This window comes from Aulonocara stuartgranti (assembly GCF_965226115.1).
Source record: "Aulonocara stuartgranti genome assembly, chromosome: 12".
Taxonomy (NCBI): domain Eukaryota; kingdom Metazoa; phylum Chordata; class Actinopteri; order Cichliformes; family Cichlidae; genus Aulonocara; species Aulonocara stuartgranti.
Window position 1 is genome coordinate 9,483,863 of NC_138948.1, and position 14,976 is coordinate 9,498,838.

General features: G+C 39.8%; 1 protein-coding gene across 3 annotated transcripts in view; it reads right to left on the bottom strand.

Moving 5' to 3' along the window:
- The window catches only part of LOC309719010 (uncharacterized protein), a 20,064-nt gene continuing 5,088 nt past the window's right edge, over positions 1-14,976 (bottom strand). For all 3 annotated transcript variants that reach the window (XM_082554736.1, XM_082554735.1, XM_082554737.1), the window contains exons 5-11: positions 14,406-14,524; positions 13,920-14,048; positions 13,536-13,779; positions 12,129-12,271; positions 11,947-12,026; positions 5,375-8,069; positions 1-2,628 (exon numbers count right to left, since the gene is read on the bottom strand). In XM_082554736.1, coding sequence (XP_082410862.1) covers positions 2,603-2,628; positions 5,375-8,069; positions 11,947-12,026; positions 12,129-12,271; positions 13,536-13,779; positions 13,920-14,048; positions 14,406-14,524 — 3,436 coding nt within the window. In that variant the 3' untranslated portion in view covers positions 1-2,602. The remainder of the gene's footprint in view (positions 2,629-5,374; positions 8,070-11,946; positions 12,027-12,128; positions 12,272-13,535; positions 13,780-13,919; positions 14,049-14,405; positions 14,525-14,976) is intronic.

The following is a 14,976-nucleotide window of genomic DNA, read 5'->3' on the forward strand; positions in this document are numbered from 1 at the left end:
TAGTTTTTCACTGGACTGGATGTAAATGAATGTCCAGTGAAAAAAACTAAGTACATCTAAGTACATCTTCCAATATAGAAGGTATGTTTAGTTGCAATAACTTAATCATTTTCTCTATGAGTTTATCAGTTCCTTACATTGTTGTAGAGGAATTTCGGCCCACTCTTCTTTACAGTGTTGCTTCAGCTTGATATTTGCAGGCATTTGTTTATGCAAAAGTTTCTTAAGATCCCACCACAGCAATTGAATCAGGTTGAGCATGAAAAGGGGAAAAAACAAAGCTTGGACACTGCTAGCACGGCGCCCACACAAACGCAAAGCAGGGGCTGAAGCATAGCTGAATATGTTTCCAAACCAACTTCATTCTAAGCCAAAGACTAGAAAATACAGTGAAGCATAACTTCCCTTTGGTTTCACCTGCACAAGTCCAAGGTAGGTCTCCCCTGCAGAATTGGTTTTCCCTTCGTCAGGAGCAGCGCTGGGCTCTCCAAATCACGGACAAACAGTATCCCACATTCTTGATTTTTAGTTCACAAGCACTTGTTGTAATGACTAACTACTCCTGACATTTTGGAGATGTTAGCTCTTTATACAGCAAAGTTACAGCGGGATACAAATAACACCAGGCTGATACTGCCACGATTTGTTCCCCCCCCATCTAAATCACGGACAAACAGCATCCCACAGTTGTTTATGTTTTTAAACCCATTTTGCACAGAGGCATTTTTTTTTTGAAAAATTTATTGATAGCAATGTTGAATATTACATAGGAAAAAAACAACTACATGTAAAATACACCGTGACGCCTCTGCCTTTCTAAATGGAGGGACAGTAACTGCGTGTTATATGTAAGCATGTAAAACCTGAAGATAGAGACAAAATACTGTTAATCTGAATAGCTGCCATTCTGCAATTCCTCTCATGTAAACAATAACATTGCCCACAGCCTGACATGAATAAAGGCACATGCCTTTAATGTTGCATGACGAACTCTGTATTCCTCGTTCACACATAAACACAAAAAATGAGTTTTAAAAAAAAATCTCAGATTCGAAACACCATTTACGTGTGGACGAAACAGCTGCGTTTTCAAAAATACCAGTGTAGGCGTGGACGTAGTGTAAAAGAGTTAGTAGTTTATTTTCTTACTACCAAGGTTATTATTGCTAACGAAAACTAACGAAATAATGAAAACTAGAAGTGAAAAAACATTTTCGTTAATGGAAATAAAAATAAAAACAAAAAAAGGAAAACTAACTAAAACTGTAATGAGTGTTCACAAAACTAATTAAAATTAACTGCATTTATAGCAAAACTGTGTTTAGTTTTCATTGATGTGTGCGTGTCATACAATAGTCAAGGGTGAAAATGAAGTTTAGTTTCCAGATTTTTTTTGCTGTCTAATTATGCCAGCAGGTGGCAGTACGTTAGTCGAGTCGTCTGTGTTGCTGCTCCGTCCACGCGCAGAATCATGTCAGGAGAAAGCGCCAGATTCCAATTTGGGATTACTTTGAATATGACTGTGTTTTGGATAAAGCAAGTGTCTTGTAGTGGAAAGAGACAAATTATGAGGGACATTTCTAAAGGGAAAAAATTCCCACAAACCTTAAAGTGCACTTGAAAAGCTCACACAAGAAGGCTAACCTAGCTTACCATGAGAATGTAAGGGAGCACACTCAACCCTCATCCCCAGAAAACAGAAGCTAACCCCAGGCAAGGCAGCGTGATGCATCCCGATGGTAGCTGGAATCACAACATACTCAAGGATAAGCAGAAGAGAATGACTGATATGATGAAACTGGGATTTTGTTACACTTAATTATTGCAAACACAACTAAAACTATAACTGAAACTAATCAAAACTAAACTGAAACTAAGGATTTTCAACAAAATAAAAACTAAACTAGCAAACAATTGGTAAAAACTAATTAAAACTGATATAAAATTGAAAATCTGAAGTCAAAACTATATATAAAATAAAAACTAATGAAAATTGCAAAACTATTAAAACCCTGCTTACTACCTGCAGATTACTTGTATTTGCTCAATTGTTTACTAAATGTTTGAGGTGTGAAATAAACCGCAATTGAGCAAAATATGGGTGTGTGTGGTTGGAGGATGTGTTAGTGCGTGCGTGCGTGCGTGGGTGTGTGTGGTTGGAGGATGTGTTAGTGCGTGCGTGCGTGCGTGTGTGCGCGAGCAAGGGGGAGGGGGCGAAGAACACTTTTCTGTAAAACAAAGGGGGGCCCAGCAAAAAAAGTTTGGGAACCATTGCCATAGAGGATGCCAGGGTTGAAATCATGGATAAGATGTTTCAGAAAAAAGACAAGATAAAATCTAACCCACTCTAGCATTAATACTTGCATCAGCTTTAGGAAAACTACACCTAGAGGACTGGGTGGCGAGGTGAGGTTGATCCCCTCCATTAGAGTAATGAATTGTCCATAGGAATCCAAAGGACCACCAAGCAGTGTGGTAAAATTGAGGATGTAGTTGATTAGAGGGAGAAGCGTGACACAAGTCTGCCTTTTGGATGGTGTCAGTACGACTCGTTTCTCCTGAAGGTCCAAAGACACAGAGGTGATTCTCTGGGTGAGCAGCATCAAAGTGGACACTGCCAAGAACAGTCTGAAAGTGAAAGAGATATTGCTGTGATTAAATAGGATATCTGTATACATATAATGTTTTTACTTTAGATGTAAAAACATTATGTCTAACTTAGGCTAAGAGTTCATCTATAATGGTGAAGAAATGGCCTCTGACATTCATATCAGAGTCTTTTTAGTACATTAGCTGTTCTAGAGCTGTGATCACACAAAGTTGATTCTTGGAAACGGCATCTGAAAGGTTAGGCAACAACATAACAATTCTTGGAAACGAAACAAAGTCAACAGGCTGCTAAAACCACGTGATGTGGTTGAATGCTTCAAGCAACAGATTGTTTTATTGAAAAACACATGGTCGTTTTGAGTTTGACATATTTCACAAAAGTGTGATTAGGAACATTTTTGCCACTGTGTTTACAACCCTGTACGCGTTTGAAAACTGAAGGGACTGTGCTGTGTTCTAATCCTATCAAAGATCAGAACATAGCTTATATAATTGAAAGAGCAAGATAAATTGCTCAGGAGTTTCACCTCATCTCCCAACCGTTGTGGCAGACATCTGTCCCTCCCTGGAGGCTTCTTCCTGTTAAAAGGGAGGGTTACCTTCCCACCATCACCAAGTGCTTTGCCCATAGGGTATCATCTGATTGTTGTGGTTTTCTCTCTAATACTGTAGGGTCATTGCCTTACAACTTAAAGACCTCACTTTTGTGATTTGGTACTAAATTCAAATGACGATTTTATGTTCTACATTGTTATATTTCTAATTTCATGATGCAAATGTGTTCTTTCTTATGTAAATATGATCTTTCTTAAAAAAGCCGTTGTCTCTGTTGTTCTAAACCTAGTAGATACTATTAAGCATTAGTGATACCTTTGAAGGTAATGGATGCCTGGATACCATCACGGATACTTGATTTTGAAATATGTGCTAAGCATGAACTGCACCTTCTTAAAGTATCCAAAAATGTACTGCTCTGGTCACAGGTCCTCATTCTTTTTAAAGGTGCCAACTTTCTGTAACTTGTTATAGAAGAGAGAGGGGTTTTAAATATTTTTTTAAAATAAATACCATAGAGATACCATACAAATCACTGCATGCTGCATTATTTATATTTTATACAACATCCTAACTCTGAACAGGCTTGATTCATACATCTGTACACCCTAGAGAATATTCACTTACGAAAGGTTCGGAGGATATAGCATGAAAACTGTCCCATATGTTTATGTAATTTGTAATGGCAGAGTGAAATCAAGATTAATACCTGATGATGACTGGTTCGTGCAGGTAGTATTCCCTGTTAGGGCTGCCACAAACGATTATTTTGATAGTCGACTAGTCAAAGATTATTTTTGCAATTAGTCGACTAATCAGATCATGCGTCCACTGGACGTAAAAGTACATCTTATTGCACCAGCAGCATCTGCTCTTATATAACTACCATTAGCTTACAGCTTTAAGTGTTTAAGGTCTGTGCCAACTAAAAATAAAGACAAGATGGTAGTTTATTAAATTTTAATGAAATTTGCAGATTGTTTCGGTGAAGTTTAATAAACTCCTTGCTATCTAAAATATAACAGGACACTGGAGTATATTCTCGAGAATCTCACACTTCTGATAATCAGCTGTCTGCTTGACGTTTATTCAGCTATGTAAAAACTATAACTTTAATCTCACCCAAACTGATTTACTCAGGAACAAATAAAATACTAAAAAAAGCTAAACAATAACATTGTTAAGTTATCTAAGTGACTTATATATGTTTAACCTGAGTAGCGAAAGACAGCGGTGGGTCTCAGGGCACTAGTGAGCCTAGCCCCCGGCTCGCTATCGAGCTAGTGGGTAACAGACGTCTCCGAAAACGTCGGAGCGCTTTTGAAAATATGTGGTGTCTTGATAAACTGAGCAGATATTTGAGGTTTACACAGCTACATTCTCGCCTGAACATATGTTAAACCTTTATTTTGTGACCCAGAAAGAATAATAAGAGTAATATTAAAACTAACTAGCTGCCGCCGTTTGAGCTGGGCTGCGCTATGAATTCTGGGACACTGCTTCTTCTTCTTCTTCGGGGTTTAACGGCAGCTGGCATCCTTGTACATGCAGTGCTGCCATCTTCTGTATCAGTCCGTTATTACACTCTTAAATCCTACTACTTATTCCTGCGTCTTTTGTGATCTTACAAAGCTTCAAACGACGCGTCGACTATTAAATCAGTCGTCGATGATTTTGATAGTCGACGTAATCGTGACTAGTCGACTAATCGTGGCAGCCCTATTCCCTGTACTGTATAAGTAGGTGCCAGAAGGTTTGCCACAACATCTGCATAACAAATGCCCAGGTGTGGATACAGCTGTGATCTACACAGCACACGAGTAGAACAAAGGCAAGTGTGGAGGTGAACAGCTTGTGCTGTTATCCTGTTTGGTTTTCTCCAAACGTGATGCTTTGCAGTATCGCTAGACATCGCTATTGAAGCCTTTAGAGTCTCAGATGTAGCTCTTCTACATATATGTCTTTGGTTTGTCTGAGCATCTTCACCTTGTGCATTGTTTTATCACACATGTGAATCAGATCAATGAACTGCCAGACAATTTGTTTTTACAGAGGTCACCATACTTGCTGATGATTGTAGCATCTGGCTGTTACTTACCTTCTTACATCCTATAGACGCAAAGATTTAGTTTTTCCACACTGCTTCTGCATTTTGCTTACAAAAATGCACAAAAACTAATATTTCAATTCACTCATAATTTCTTTTTACCTTCAGGCTCTTGCAGACAATCATCATCCTTCATCCCGTCGTGGTCACCAGGCGCCTGATCTTGGTGTCGTTCCTCGTCTTCTGTGAGCATCTCAGATTCTTGGTTTTGCTTCTGCTCGAAAGGACCTTTCTCTTCTTCCTCCTTGAAGCATTCAGGAGAGTGCACTTCCTTCTTCAGACATTCTTTCTCAAGTACTGGTATTTCTGTGCAAGGTTTAGGTTCCTGTTCACTGCTTTGCTGAGTGTGCACTTCTTCCTGCTTTAATTTTGTAAACGAGACACCTAAAATATCACCGGTGATCATCTTAAGTTGTGCACAAGTGGGCGGGAGGGTTAACATATGTCTTTCAATTTTTAAACTCTCCTCTGTCCTCGTGTTATTTACATGTGCAATATTTAGCTTTGTTAAGGCTGAATTTGCCTCTATACCAACTTGATTCTTTGGATTCTGGAACAAAGGGAAGTTGCTCTCTTCAGCTAATGGGATATCACTTGCCTCAGTGCCCTTCTCCATCTTGACCGTTTTACCCTCATCTGCCTTGTTATGCATCTTGCTGTCATCATTGGCCAACTGTAAGATATGACGCAGTATGTCATCTTCTACCTTTGCCTCAATGTTCAGTGTTTTATGCTCAAGTGCTTTAACGTCTTGCTTTTGAGCTGGTGTTTCTTCATCCACTTTGAAATCATTTTCTGTCTCCATTTGTTGTTTGTCTCCAGATTCTGTGAATTCAGGTTGGGCTTGGTTTTCATATGTCTGTCTCTCTTCCTCTGGATCGCCGTAATCCTCACATGGGGTATCTGTAATTTTCACTTCTGTTACACTTTGTTCCACATTTCCTGTCTCCATTTGTTGTTTGTCTCCAGATTCTGTGAATTCAGGTTGGGCTTGGTTTTCATTTGTCTGTCTCTCTTCCTCTGGATCGCCGTAATCCTCACATGGGGTATCTGTAATTTTCACTTCTGTTACACTTTGTTCCACATTTCCTGTCTCCATTTGTTGTTTGTCTCCAGATTCTGTGAATTCAGGTTGGGCTTGGTTTTCATTTGTCTGTCTCTCTTCCTCTGGATCGCCGTAATCCTCACATGGGGTATCTGTAATTTTCACTTCTGTTACACTTTGTTCCACATTTCCTGTCTCCATTTGTTGTTTGTCTCCAGATTCTGTGAATTCAGGTTGGGCTTGGTTTTCATTTGTCTGCCTCTCTTCCTCTGGATCGCCGTAATCCTCACATGGGGTATCTGTAATTTTCACTTCTGTTACACTTTGTTCCACATTTCCTGTCTCCATTTGTTGTTTGTCTCCAGATTCTGTGAATTCAGGTTGGGCTTGGTTTTCATATGTCTGTCTCTCTTCCTCTGGATTGCCGTAATCCTCACATGGGATATCTGTAATTTTCACTTCTGTTACACTTTGTTCCACATTTCCTGTCTCCATTTGTTGTTTGTCTCCAGATTCTGTGAATTCAGGTTGGGCTTGGTTTTCATTTGTCTGCCTCTCTTCCTCTGGATCGCCGTAATCCTCACATGGGGTATCTGTAATTTTCACTTCTGTTACACTTTGTTCCACATTTCCTGTCTCCATTTGTTGTTTGTCTCCAGATTCTGTGAATTCAGGTTGGGCTTGGTTTTCATATGTCTGTCTCTCTTCCTCTGGATTGCCGTAATCCTCACATGGGGTATCTGTAATTTTCACTTCTGTTACACTTTGTTCCACATTTCCTGTCTCCATTTGTTGTTTGTCTCCAGATTCTGTGAATTCAGGTTGGGCTTGGTTTTCATTTGTCTGCCTCTCTTCCTCTGGATCGCCGTAATCCTCACATGGGGTATCTGTAGATTTCACTTCTGTTACACTTTGTTCCACATTTCCTGTCTCCATTTGTTGTTTGTCTCCAGATTCTGTGAATTCAGGTTGGGCTTGGTTTTCATATGTCTGTCTCTCTTCCTCTGGATTGCCGTAATCCTCACATGGGGTATCTGTAGATTTCACTTCTGTTACACTTTGTTCCACATTTCCTGTCTCCATTTGTTGTTTGTCTCCAGATTCTGTGAATTCAGGTTGGGCTTGGTTTTCATATGTCTGTCTCTCTTCCTCTGGATTGCCGTAATCCTCACATGGGATATCTGTAATTTTCACTTCTGTTACACTTTGTTCCACATTTCCTGTCTCCATTTGTTGTTTGTCTCCAGATTCTGTGAATTCAGGTTGGGCTTGGTTTTCATTTGTCTGCCTCTCTTCCTCTGGATCGCCGTAATCCTCACATGGGGTATCTGTAATTTTCACTTCTGTTACACTTTGTTCCACTTTTCCTGTCTCCTGTTCTCTTGCAGTCTCTAGCAGCACAAGCTCCGCTTGTTTTTGCAGCTCTTGTTGGACAGTAGAGTTTGGTTTGGCATTTTCATGTTGAATGTCTGATTCGGAAGTCTCGCCAGGACTTTCTCCGTTGGTTTCCTGGCATTCCCTGATCTGGAGTGCACTTTTCTCTGTGGTATAGTTTTCTTCCAGGTTCTCAGTTTGTGGAACCTCATCACAGTCTGCAAAAAGGTCCTCCATTTCTACATCTTCTCTGTCTTTATCTAGCTGGTCCATGTTAGACAAATGTTCCTCTTCTTCTTCTGTTACTGGCACATTATCAATGCTTGCCTCCAGCTGATCAAGGCTCCCCTGACCCACGAGTTCATGATTCTTCATGACCTGCATAGACAGAATCAAGGTCCAAATTATGATACACTTTTCCATCACATTATATTGGGGTGGGGCACTGATGATGTAGAAGCCTCAAAAACTCATTTATCCAATATAATACACTTGGAGTTATGGGGTTGAGATAAGACTCCCAGTCCTATAGTTTATGGGAAGACAGACATGACATAGTAAACACTTTCCTTGTGAGTTCATGGGCTTAGTCACTGATTTTGGAAGCATACTGAATAAAATATTACTACAACTATTTTGCAAATCATGTTTAAATTGCTTAAAAATGTTGGATTATCTTTTGTCTGCTTACTGCATAGAGATAGCAGTTTCACTGTCAGCCCCTCTCCTTCTCACCACATCTTATTCTTTGAAATAGAAGTGGGCGGTATAAACGGTATACGGTAGAAACGATATAAATTTGGCTAACGGTAGAGATTTTGACTATACCGCTCTACCGCGATAGCGTATGTTGATGGTGTCATCAAGCTGCGCCTGTTTTGGTTGAAAGCATTGCAGCGACTAAAAACAACATCATCTGCAATTTTTACTGAGCGACAGTAATAGCAAAGAGACAAAGTACTTTTGGAATATGGGGATAGCCAAAAACTCCACTCCTCCACTTCTGTCCCATTGATTCATTCAGTGGGGCAAAAAAGTATTTAGTCAGCCACCGATTGTGCAAGTTCCCCCACTTAAAATGATGACAGAGGTCAGTAATTTGCACCAGAGGTACACTTCAACTGTGAGAGACAGAATGTGAAAAAAAAAAATCCATGAATTCACATGGTAGGATTTGTAAAGAATTTATTCGTAAATTAGGGTGGAAAATAAGTATTTGGTCACCTCAAACAAGGAAAATCTCTGGCTCTCACAGACCTGTAACGTCTTCTGTAAGAAGCTTTTTTGTCCCCCACTCGTTACCTGCATGAATGGCACCTGTTTGAACTCATCATCTGTATAAAAGACACCTGTCCACAGCCTCAAACAGTCAGACTCCAAACTCCGCCATGGCCAAGACCAAAGAGCTTTCGAAGGACACCAGGAAAAGTATTGTAGACCTGCACCAGACTGGGAAGAGTGAATCTACAATAGGCAAGCAGCTTAGTGTGAAAAAAATCAACTGTGGGAGCAATCATCAGAAAATGGAAGACATACAAGACCACTGATAATCTCCCTCGATCTAGGGCTCCACGCAAGATCTCATCCCGTGGGGTCAAAATGATCATGAGAACGGTGAGCAAAGATCCCAGAACCACACGGGGGGACCTGGTGAATGACCTGCAGAGAGCTGGGACCAAAGTAACAAAGGTCACCATCAGTAACACACTACAACGGCAGGGAATCAAATCCCGCAGTGCCAGACGTGTTCCGCTGCTGAAGCCAGTGCATGTCCAGGCCCGTCTGAAGTTTGCCAGAGAGCACATGGATGATACAGCAGAGGATTGGGAGAATGTCATGTGGTCAGATGAAACCAAAGTTGAACTTTTTGGTATAAACTCAACTTGTCGTGTTTGGGGGAAGAAGAATATTGAGTTGCATCCCAAGAACACCATACCTACTGTGAAGCATGGGGGTGGAAACATCATGCTATGGGGCTGTTTTTCTGCCAAGGGGACAGGACGACTGATCCGTGTTAAGGACAGAATGAATGGGGCCATGTATCGTGAGATTTTGAGCCAAAACCTCCTTCCATCAGTGAGAACTTTGAAGATGAAACGAGGCTGGGTCTTCCAACATGACAATGATCCAAAACACACCGCCCGGGCAACAAAGGAGTGGCTCCGTAAGAAGCATTTGAAAGTCCTGGAGTGGCCTAGCCAGTCTCCAGACCTCAACCCCATAGAAAATCTGTGGCGGGAGTTGAAAGTCCGTGTTGCTCGGCGACAGCCCCAAGACATCACTGCTCTCGAGAAGATCTACATGGAGGAATGGGCCAAAATACCAGCTACTGTGTGTGCAAACCTGGTAAAGACCTATAGTAAACGTTTGACCTCTGTTATTGCCAACAAAGGTTATGTTACAAAGTATTGAGTTGTATTTTTGTTAGTGACCAAATACTTATTTTCCACCCTGATTTACGAATAAATTCTTTACAAATCCTACCATGTGGATTCATGGATTTTTTTTCACATTCTGTCTCTCACAGTTGAAGTGTACCTCTGGTGCAAATTACTGACCTCTGTCATCATTTTAGGTGGGGGAACTTGCACAATCGGTGGCTGACTAAATACTTTTTTGCCCCACTGTTAATGCTGAATTCTCTCGCAGCTGCTATATTCCCATGTTGTTGCAGTATATTAATGACTAACCTCGTATTGTGGATGGATTATCTCAGTTGTTCTCCTGACTGAAGTTTGGTCCGTTTACAGCATCCTGCCATGCAATTGCATTTGTCCCTAACCACTAGAAACCCTCACGTTAAAAAGTTGGCATTCATCCTTCAGCTTCACTGTGCTAATGTTATGCTAACGTAGCTGTGTCGCTAGCAATCACGTAGGACATCATTATATACCAGCTACCCCAACTTCAGTAACCTTACAAATGTCACTGCTGTTTAGTTTTCTGTCTTCATTTATGTTGGAAGTGATAGCAGAGCTGTACATTTTAATTTTTTCAGAAATCTCTCAGTCAGAACATGCTATATGATGTTTAGGTGGAAGCTAGCGAGCAAATTTCCTGCTAACTTCTAACTCCATTCAATTTAATAGATTCTGTTTTCATGGATGCCTGGATGTTAAACTTAATTGTTACACCTGGTAGAGCAGAAACGCTGATCATTTTATTAAAGATGAAAGAATTGCGATAGTTTGTAACTCTCAGTGACGCTGCAGTGTTTGACTTTGGGACCTGAAGTGGACGGAGTTTTGGATTACTCCGCAAGGCTCCTGACTACGGCAGCCGTAATGCTCCGGCAATCCATCAAGCGGTGCGCTTTCATAGCTCTCCAAAGTCGTACTAAAACATTTTTTGATTTCTACGCACCGTGTAACACAAAATCGGTTTGAGGTCAGTAAGCACAACCAGAATTCATACATAAGGCACACTGTCGATTTTTGAGAAAATTAAAGGATTTTAAGTGTGCCTTATAGTGTGTAAAATACGTTATACAGAAGAAAAGAATATATCCTGATATATATCGTTACCGCACATGCTTCAAATTATACCATGATATGGATTTTAGGCCATATCGCCCAGCCCTACTTTGAAACTAAGATGGTTGTGGTGAAAATGCTAATCTTGGGGCATCAAAACACAATTTCAGAAACCAACGGATCGTGTCACAGTAGTTGTCCATGTCCATCTTTGACATTACTTATGGTTTAATCCCTGTAAATGTAGCACTTTTTAATAGCCAAGGAATTGGGGTAGGATATGCACTGCATCACTCCATTAGGTGCAACCTTAATCAATATTAAACCGATTTGTGGCAAAGTTTTTGGACTACAAAAACATTCAGACTAAAGGAATCAAATGGCCCAGTGCCAATGTCTCTGTAGCCAATGTGATATGTGAATAAAACCATTCTTTTGCAAAAGTAAGTCCACTGTCTATATGTAGCTTGTGAAAGTGATGCAGTGCTACTAAGCAAGATGCATGGTTGACATTTAAAAATGTCATTCTGATGAATTCTTTGTTCATTTTTATATCTATTCATATTTTTAGGATGTATGCTCCCACTCTCTTTCGTTGGCTACTCCCTTCAAATATCAGACATGTTGACGTCTGACATCTAATTGCTGCTTACGTTTCTTATAGGCTTAAATAACTTCATTCTTCATTCAACTTCATTTTCTCTTGATTTTCTAAATCTTCATGGTTATGACAGCAGTGTGTAGAACAAGAGCACCGTCCGCCCATCAGTTAAAGAGAATACCTTTTTTGACCCAAAGATGATGCCTTGATGGCAACGTGACAGTTTGGGGCGACGAACCTCTATTGGCACTACACGTTCCTCTGTAAAGAAAAAAAAAGGAAAAAAGGGAATGCTTATGTGACAGCGTCAGGTATCGGAAAGCAGAACACGTTCCTACAAATCCTGCAAATGCTCCAACATACCACGATGCAAGACAATGTGATCAATCATGTTGTTCTTGTTCTTAGTTTGGTACAGACAGAAAGGGCAGCAGAGGTCCTTCTGATGAGTAGGCTTTGACTGGCAGGTAGAGTGACCCGTCTCCATGTGCATTTCCAGAGTTTTCCTAATGACAACAGGAGAAATCAGTGATAACATTGCAAATCTGTCGGTGTTTGGTGACAACTCGTGTTGAGTAATGAGTAGAAATGACAAATTCAAGATGTCTGTCAAGTCAAATACCTCATAAAACTCATCCAAGTTATTCCCATACATTTAAAATAATTGACAACAATGTCTAAATTTGAATAAAAGAAGCTTCTTCTTCAAAAAGGGTTCAAACAGCAGATAGCGCGGCATGTTTGATTTAGCACACTTTTATGCCAGGTTCTCTTCCCGATGCCACCCCAAAGGGATTTGTGTCTCCTGCTTGAGGCAAACCAGGAATGCATTATGTCACCTGACTATAGAAACTAGTCAGATCCTGCGCATGTGTGATGATGCAGAATTAAAAGTATCAATTATTACTCATCCTGAATGCAAATGCGAGAATAAATGCAACATTTAAAACAAATGTGAAAACGAATATTTACTAGGGCTGCTCGATTATGGCAAAAATTATAATCACAATTATTTTCACTGAAATTGAGATCTCGATTATTTGACGATATTTATTTAACAATAACAATGTATTGAATAATGACTTTAAAGATTGTCAAAAAATAATATAAAATAGTGTGCAAATAGTGATAACAGTGCAAATGTTTGCAATATAAAAAATAAATGAAAAATGTAAACATCTATGTTTAGTGAACTTTGCAGTGTTGCTCTGTGGTGCAGCTACGACACTGTAGCAAAGTTTACACACTATGTCTACTTGATCCACGTCTGACTCCGCCAACCCATAATGTTTCCACACCACTGAAGTTTTTTTTACCTCTCTTTTCAACCAACAGCAGTCACTCTCCTCTCCAAATAACTTCTGCTTAGCTTTCGGAGCTTCCCTCGGGTCCTCTTAATTGTTGTGACACGTGTTCGAAATGCAGAGAGGTGCGCTCGATTTGCCACACGAAGCAGCGCGAGAGTAAAGCACGAGGGAGGGGCTAATAATCCGCTCAGTCATTTTTAATGATCGTTGAAAGCCCAGATCGTAATCGTGATTAAAATTCGATTAATTGAGCAGCCCTAATATTTACATAAAAATATTTTCGAAGTTTTCAATCCCAGAATATCATTTGTGTACATTTTCCATTTTCAAAAACAAAAGCTAAATAGTTAAAGCTAAGTAGTACAATTTGCAGATTTTTAGCAACACACTAAATTTTATTAAAGAAAAAAAAAGCCAAAAATCTTTTGTACACACAAAACTACAAACTCTTACAGCACCTTACCTTAAACCTGTGAAAAAGTTGCAGTCTTTACATCTGAGGATTTTCTTTCCATGCCGATTTAGGCAGTGCCGCCGGATACTAGACAGGTGTCCAGTGCTGAAATTGCAGAACTCACAGTGAAGCACGCTGTTCTCAGGTAATTTTGAAAGTTGCACGTTCACTTTAGATTTGATGCTGCTCTGTGCCATCATGGTGTAGTGGTTTAACTGGCGCCGCACATCTGGGGGCTCCAAGTACAGAGATCCTGTCAAAGTTTCAAGGACCCACAGTCTGTTAGTACTGCTACAAAACCAAAAACTGTTTGTTTTATGAAAACCAAGACCAAGTTTAAAAAACAAACAAACAAACGCACACACACACAAAAAAACATGAGATATGACTTGCCTTTAATCAGTTCAGGTCGCTCATCAATTTCAGGCAAGCTGTTCATTTTCTCTGATGAATTAGAGGACTCCTTAAACCTCTCTTCACTCTCATCTTTGTCTTCAGTCTCAGCTGCAGCCATGATGAGATCTAAGCATTCAGCAAAAGAATAACCAAATGAAAAAGGAAAGACATAAACGCAGACATAAAGCCACACGAAATCTCTCAAACCCCTTCTTGTGAAAGATGTGGCTGTCTTTAAAACTAAGCCAAAACCATCCCAGTCTGAACAGTTAAAGTCAGCTTCTAATATAAAATGCACCTGTGACAACTCATATTAACTTGACCAAATCCAGCATACAGAAAACTTATGCTAATAATCTACAACAAAAGACTAATTTTAAAAATTCTGGTGATTTTGAAATCAATGTTCGCAGATCAAAGTCAATGCATTTGACACTTAATGCTCATAAGATACCACTGGTGATCTTACAAATGAGTTCTTACCATTATGCTTTTTCATAAAATGACTCCTCCAGAGGCCAAAGATTGTTGTCCGATAGGTACAGCAACTACACAGAAAAGGTCTCAGAGTTCCAGATTTGTGGATGAGATATTTGCTAATGCTGGTGAGGTAAAAAGAAAAAAAAAAAAAGGTTCACAATCATTCAACTCTCACAAAAAATACAGCTTGGGGTGTTTGGCACTTGCTTTAACGAACAAAGCAATCAAAATTCAATTTCAACAAGCCTGCGAAAGATACATTAGTCAAACAGAGAGTAGATGAAGTAACTCCTAAAATCTGTAAAGGAGGTATAATTTCTCGACTTTGGTTCTCTTGTCAGAAAGCCATTGTTTCGATTTATGAGGAAACGGTCTTCTTGTGCAGTTTAAAGTTATACAGGAGTGGATAGAGGTGGAATTGAGGAAAGCGGGAAAGGGGAGTCTAACTTTTTATTTAACCAGGAAGTGAAAATGTTGAGATAAAGAAGCTTTTCTGCAAAGGTTTTCCAATACCCAGATAGGCACTGTACTTTTTCAGACTAAACAAGACCAACTGTTAAAATTTCCATTTGGC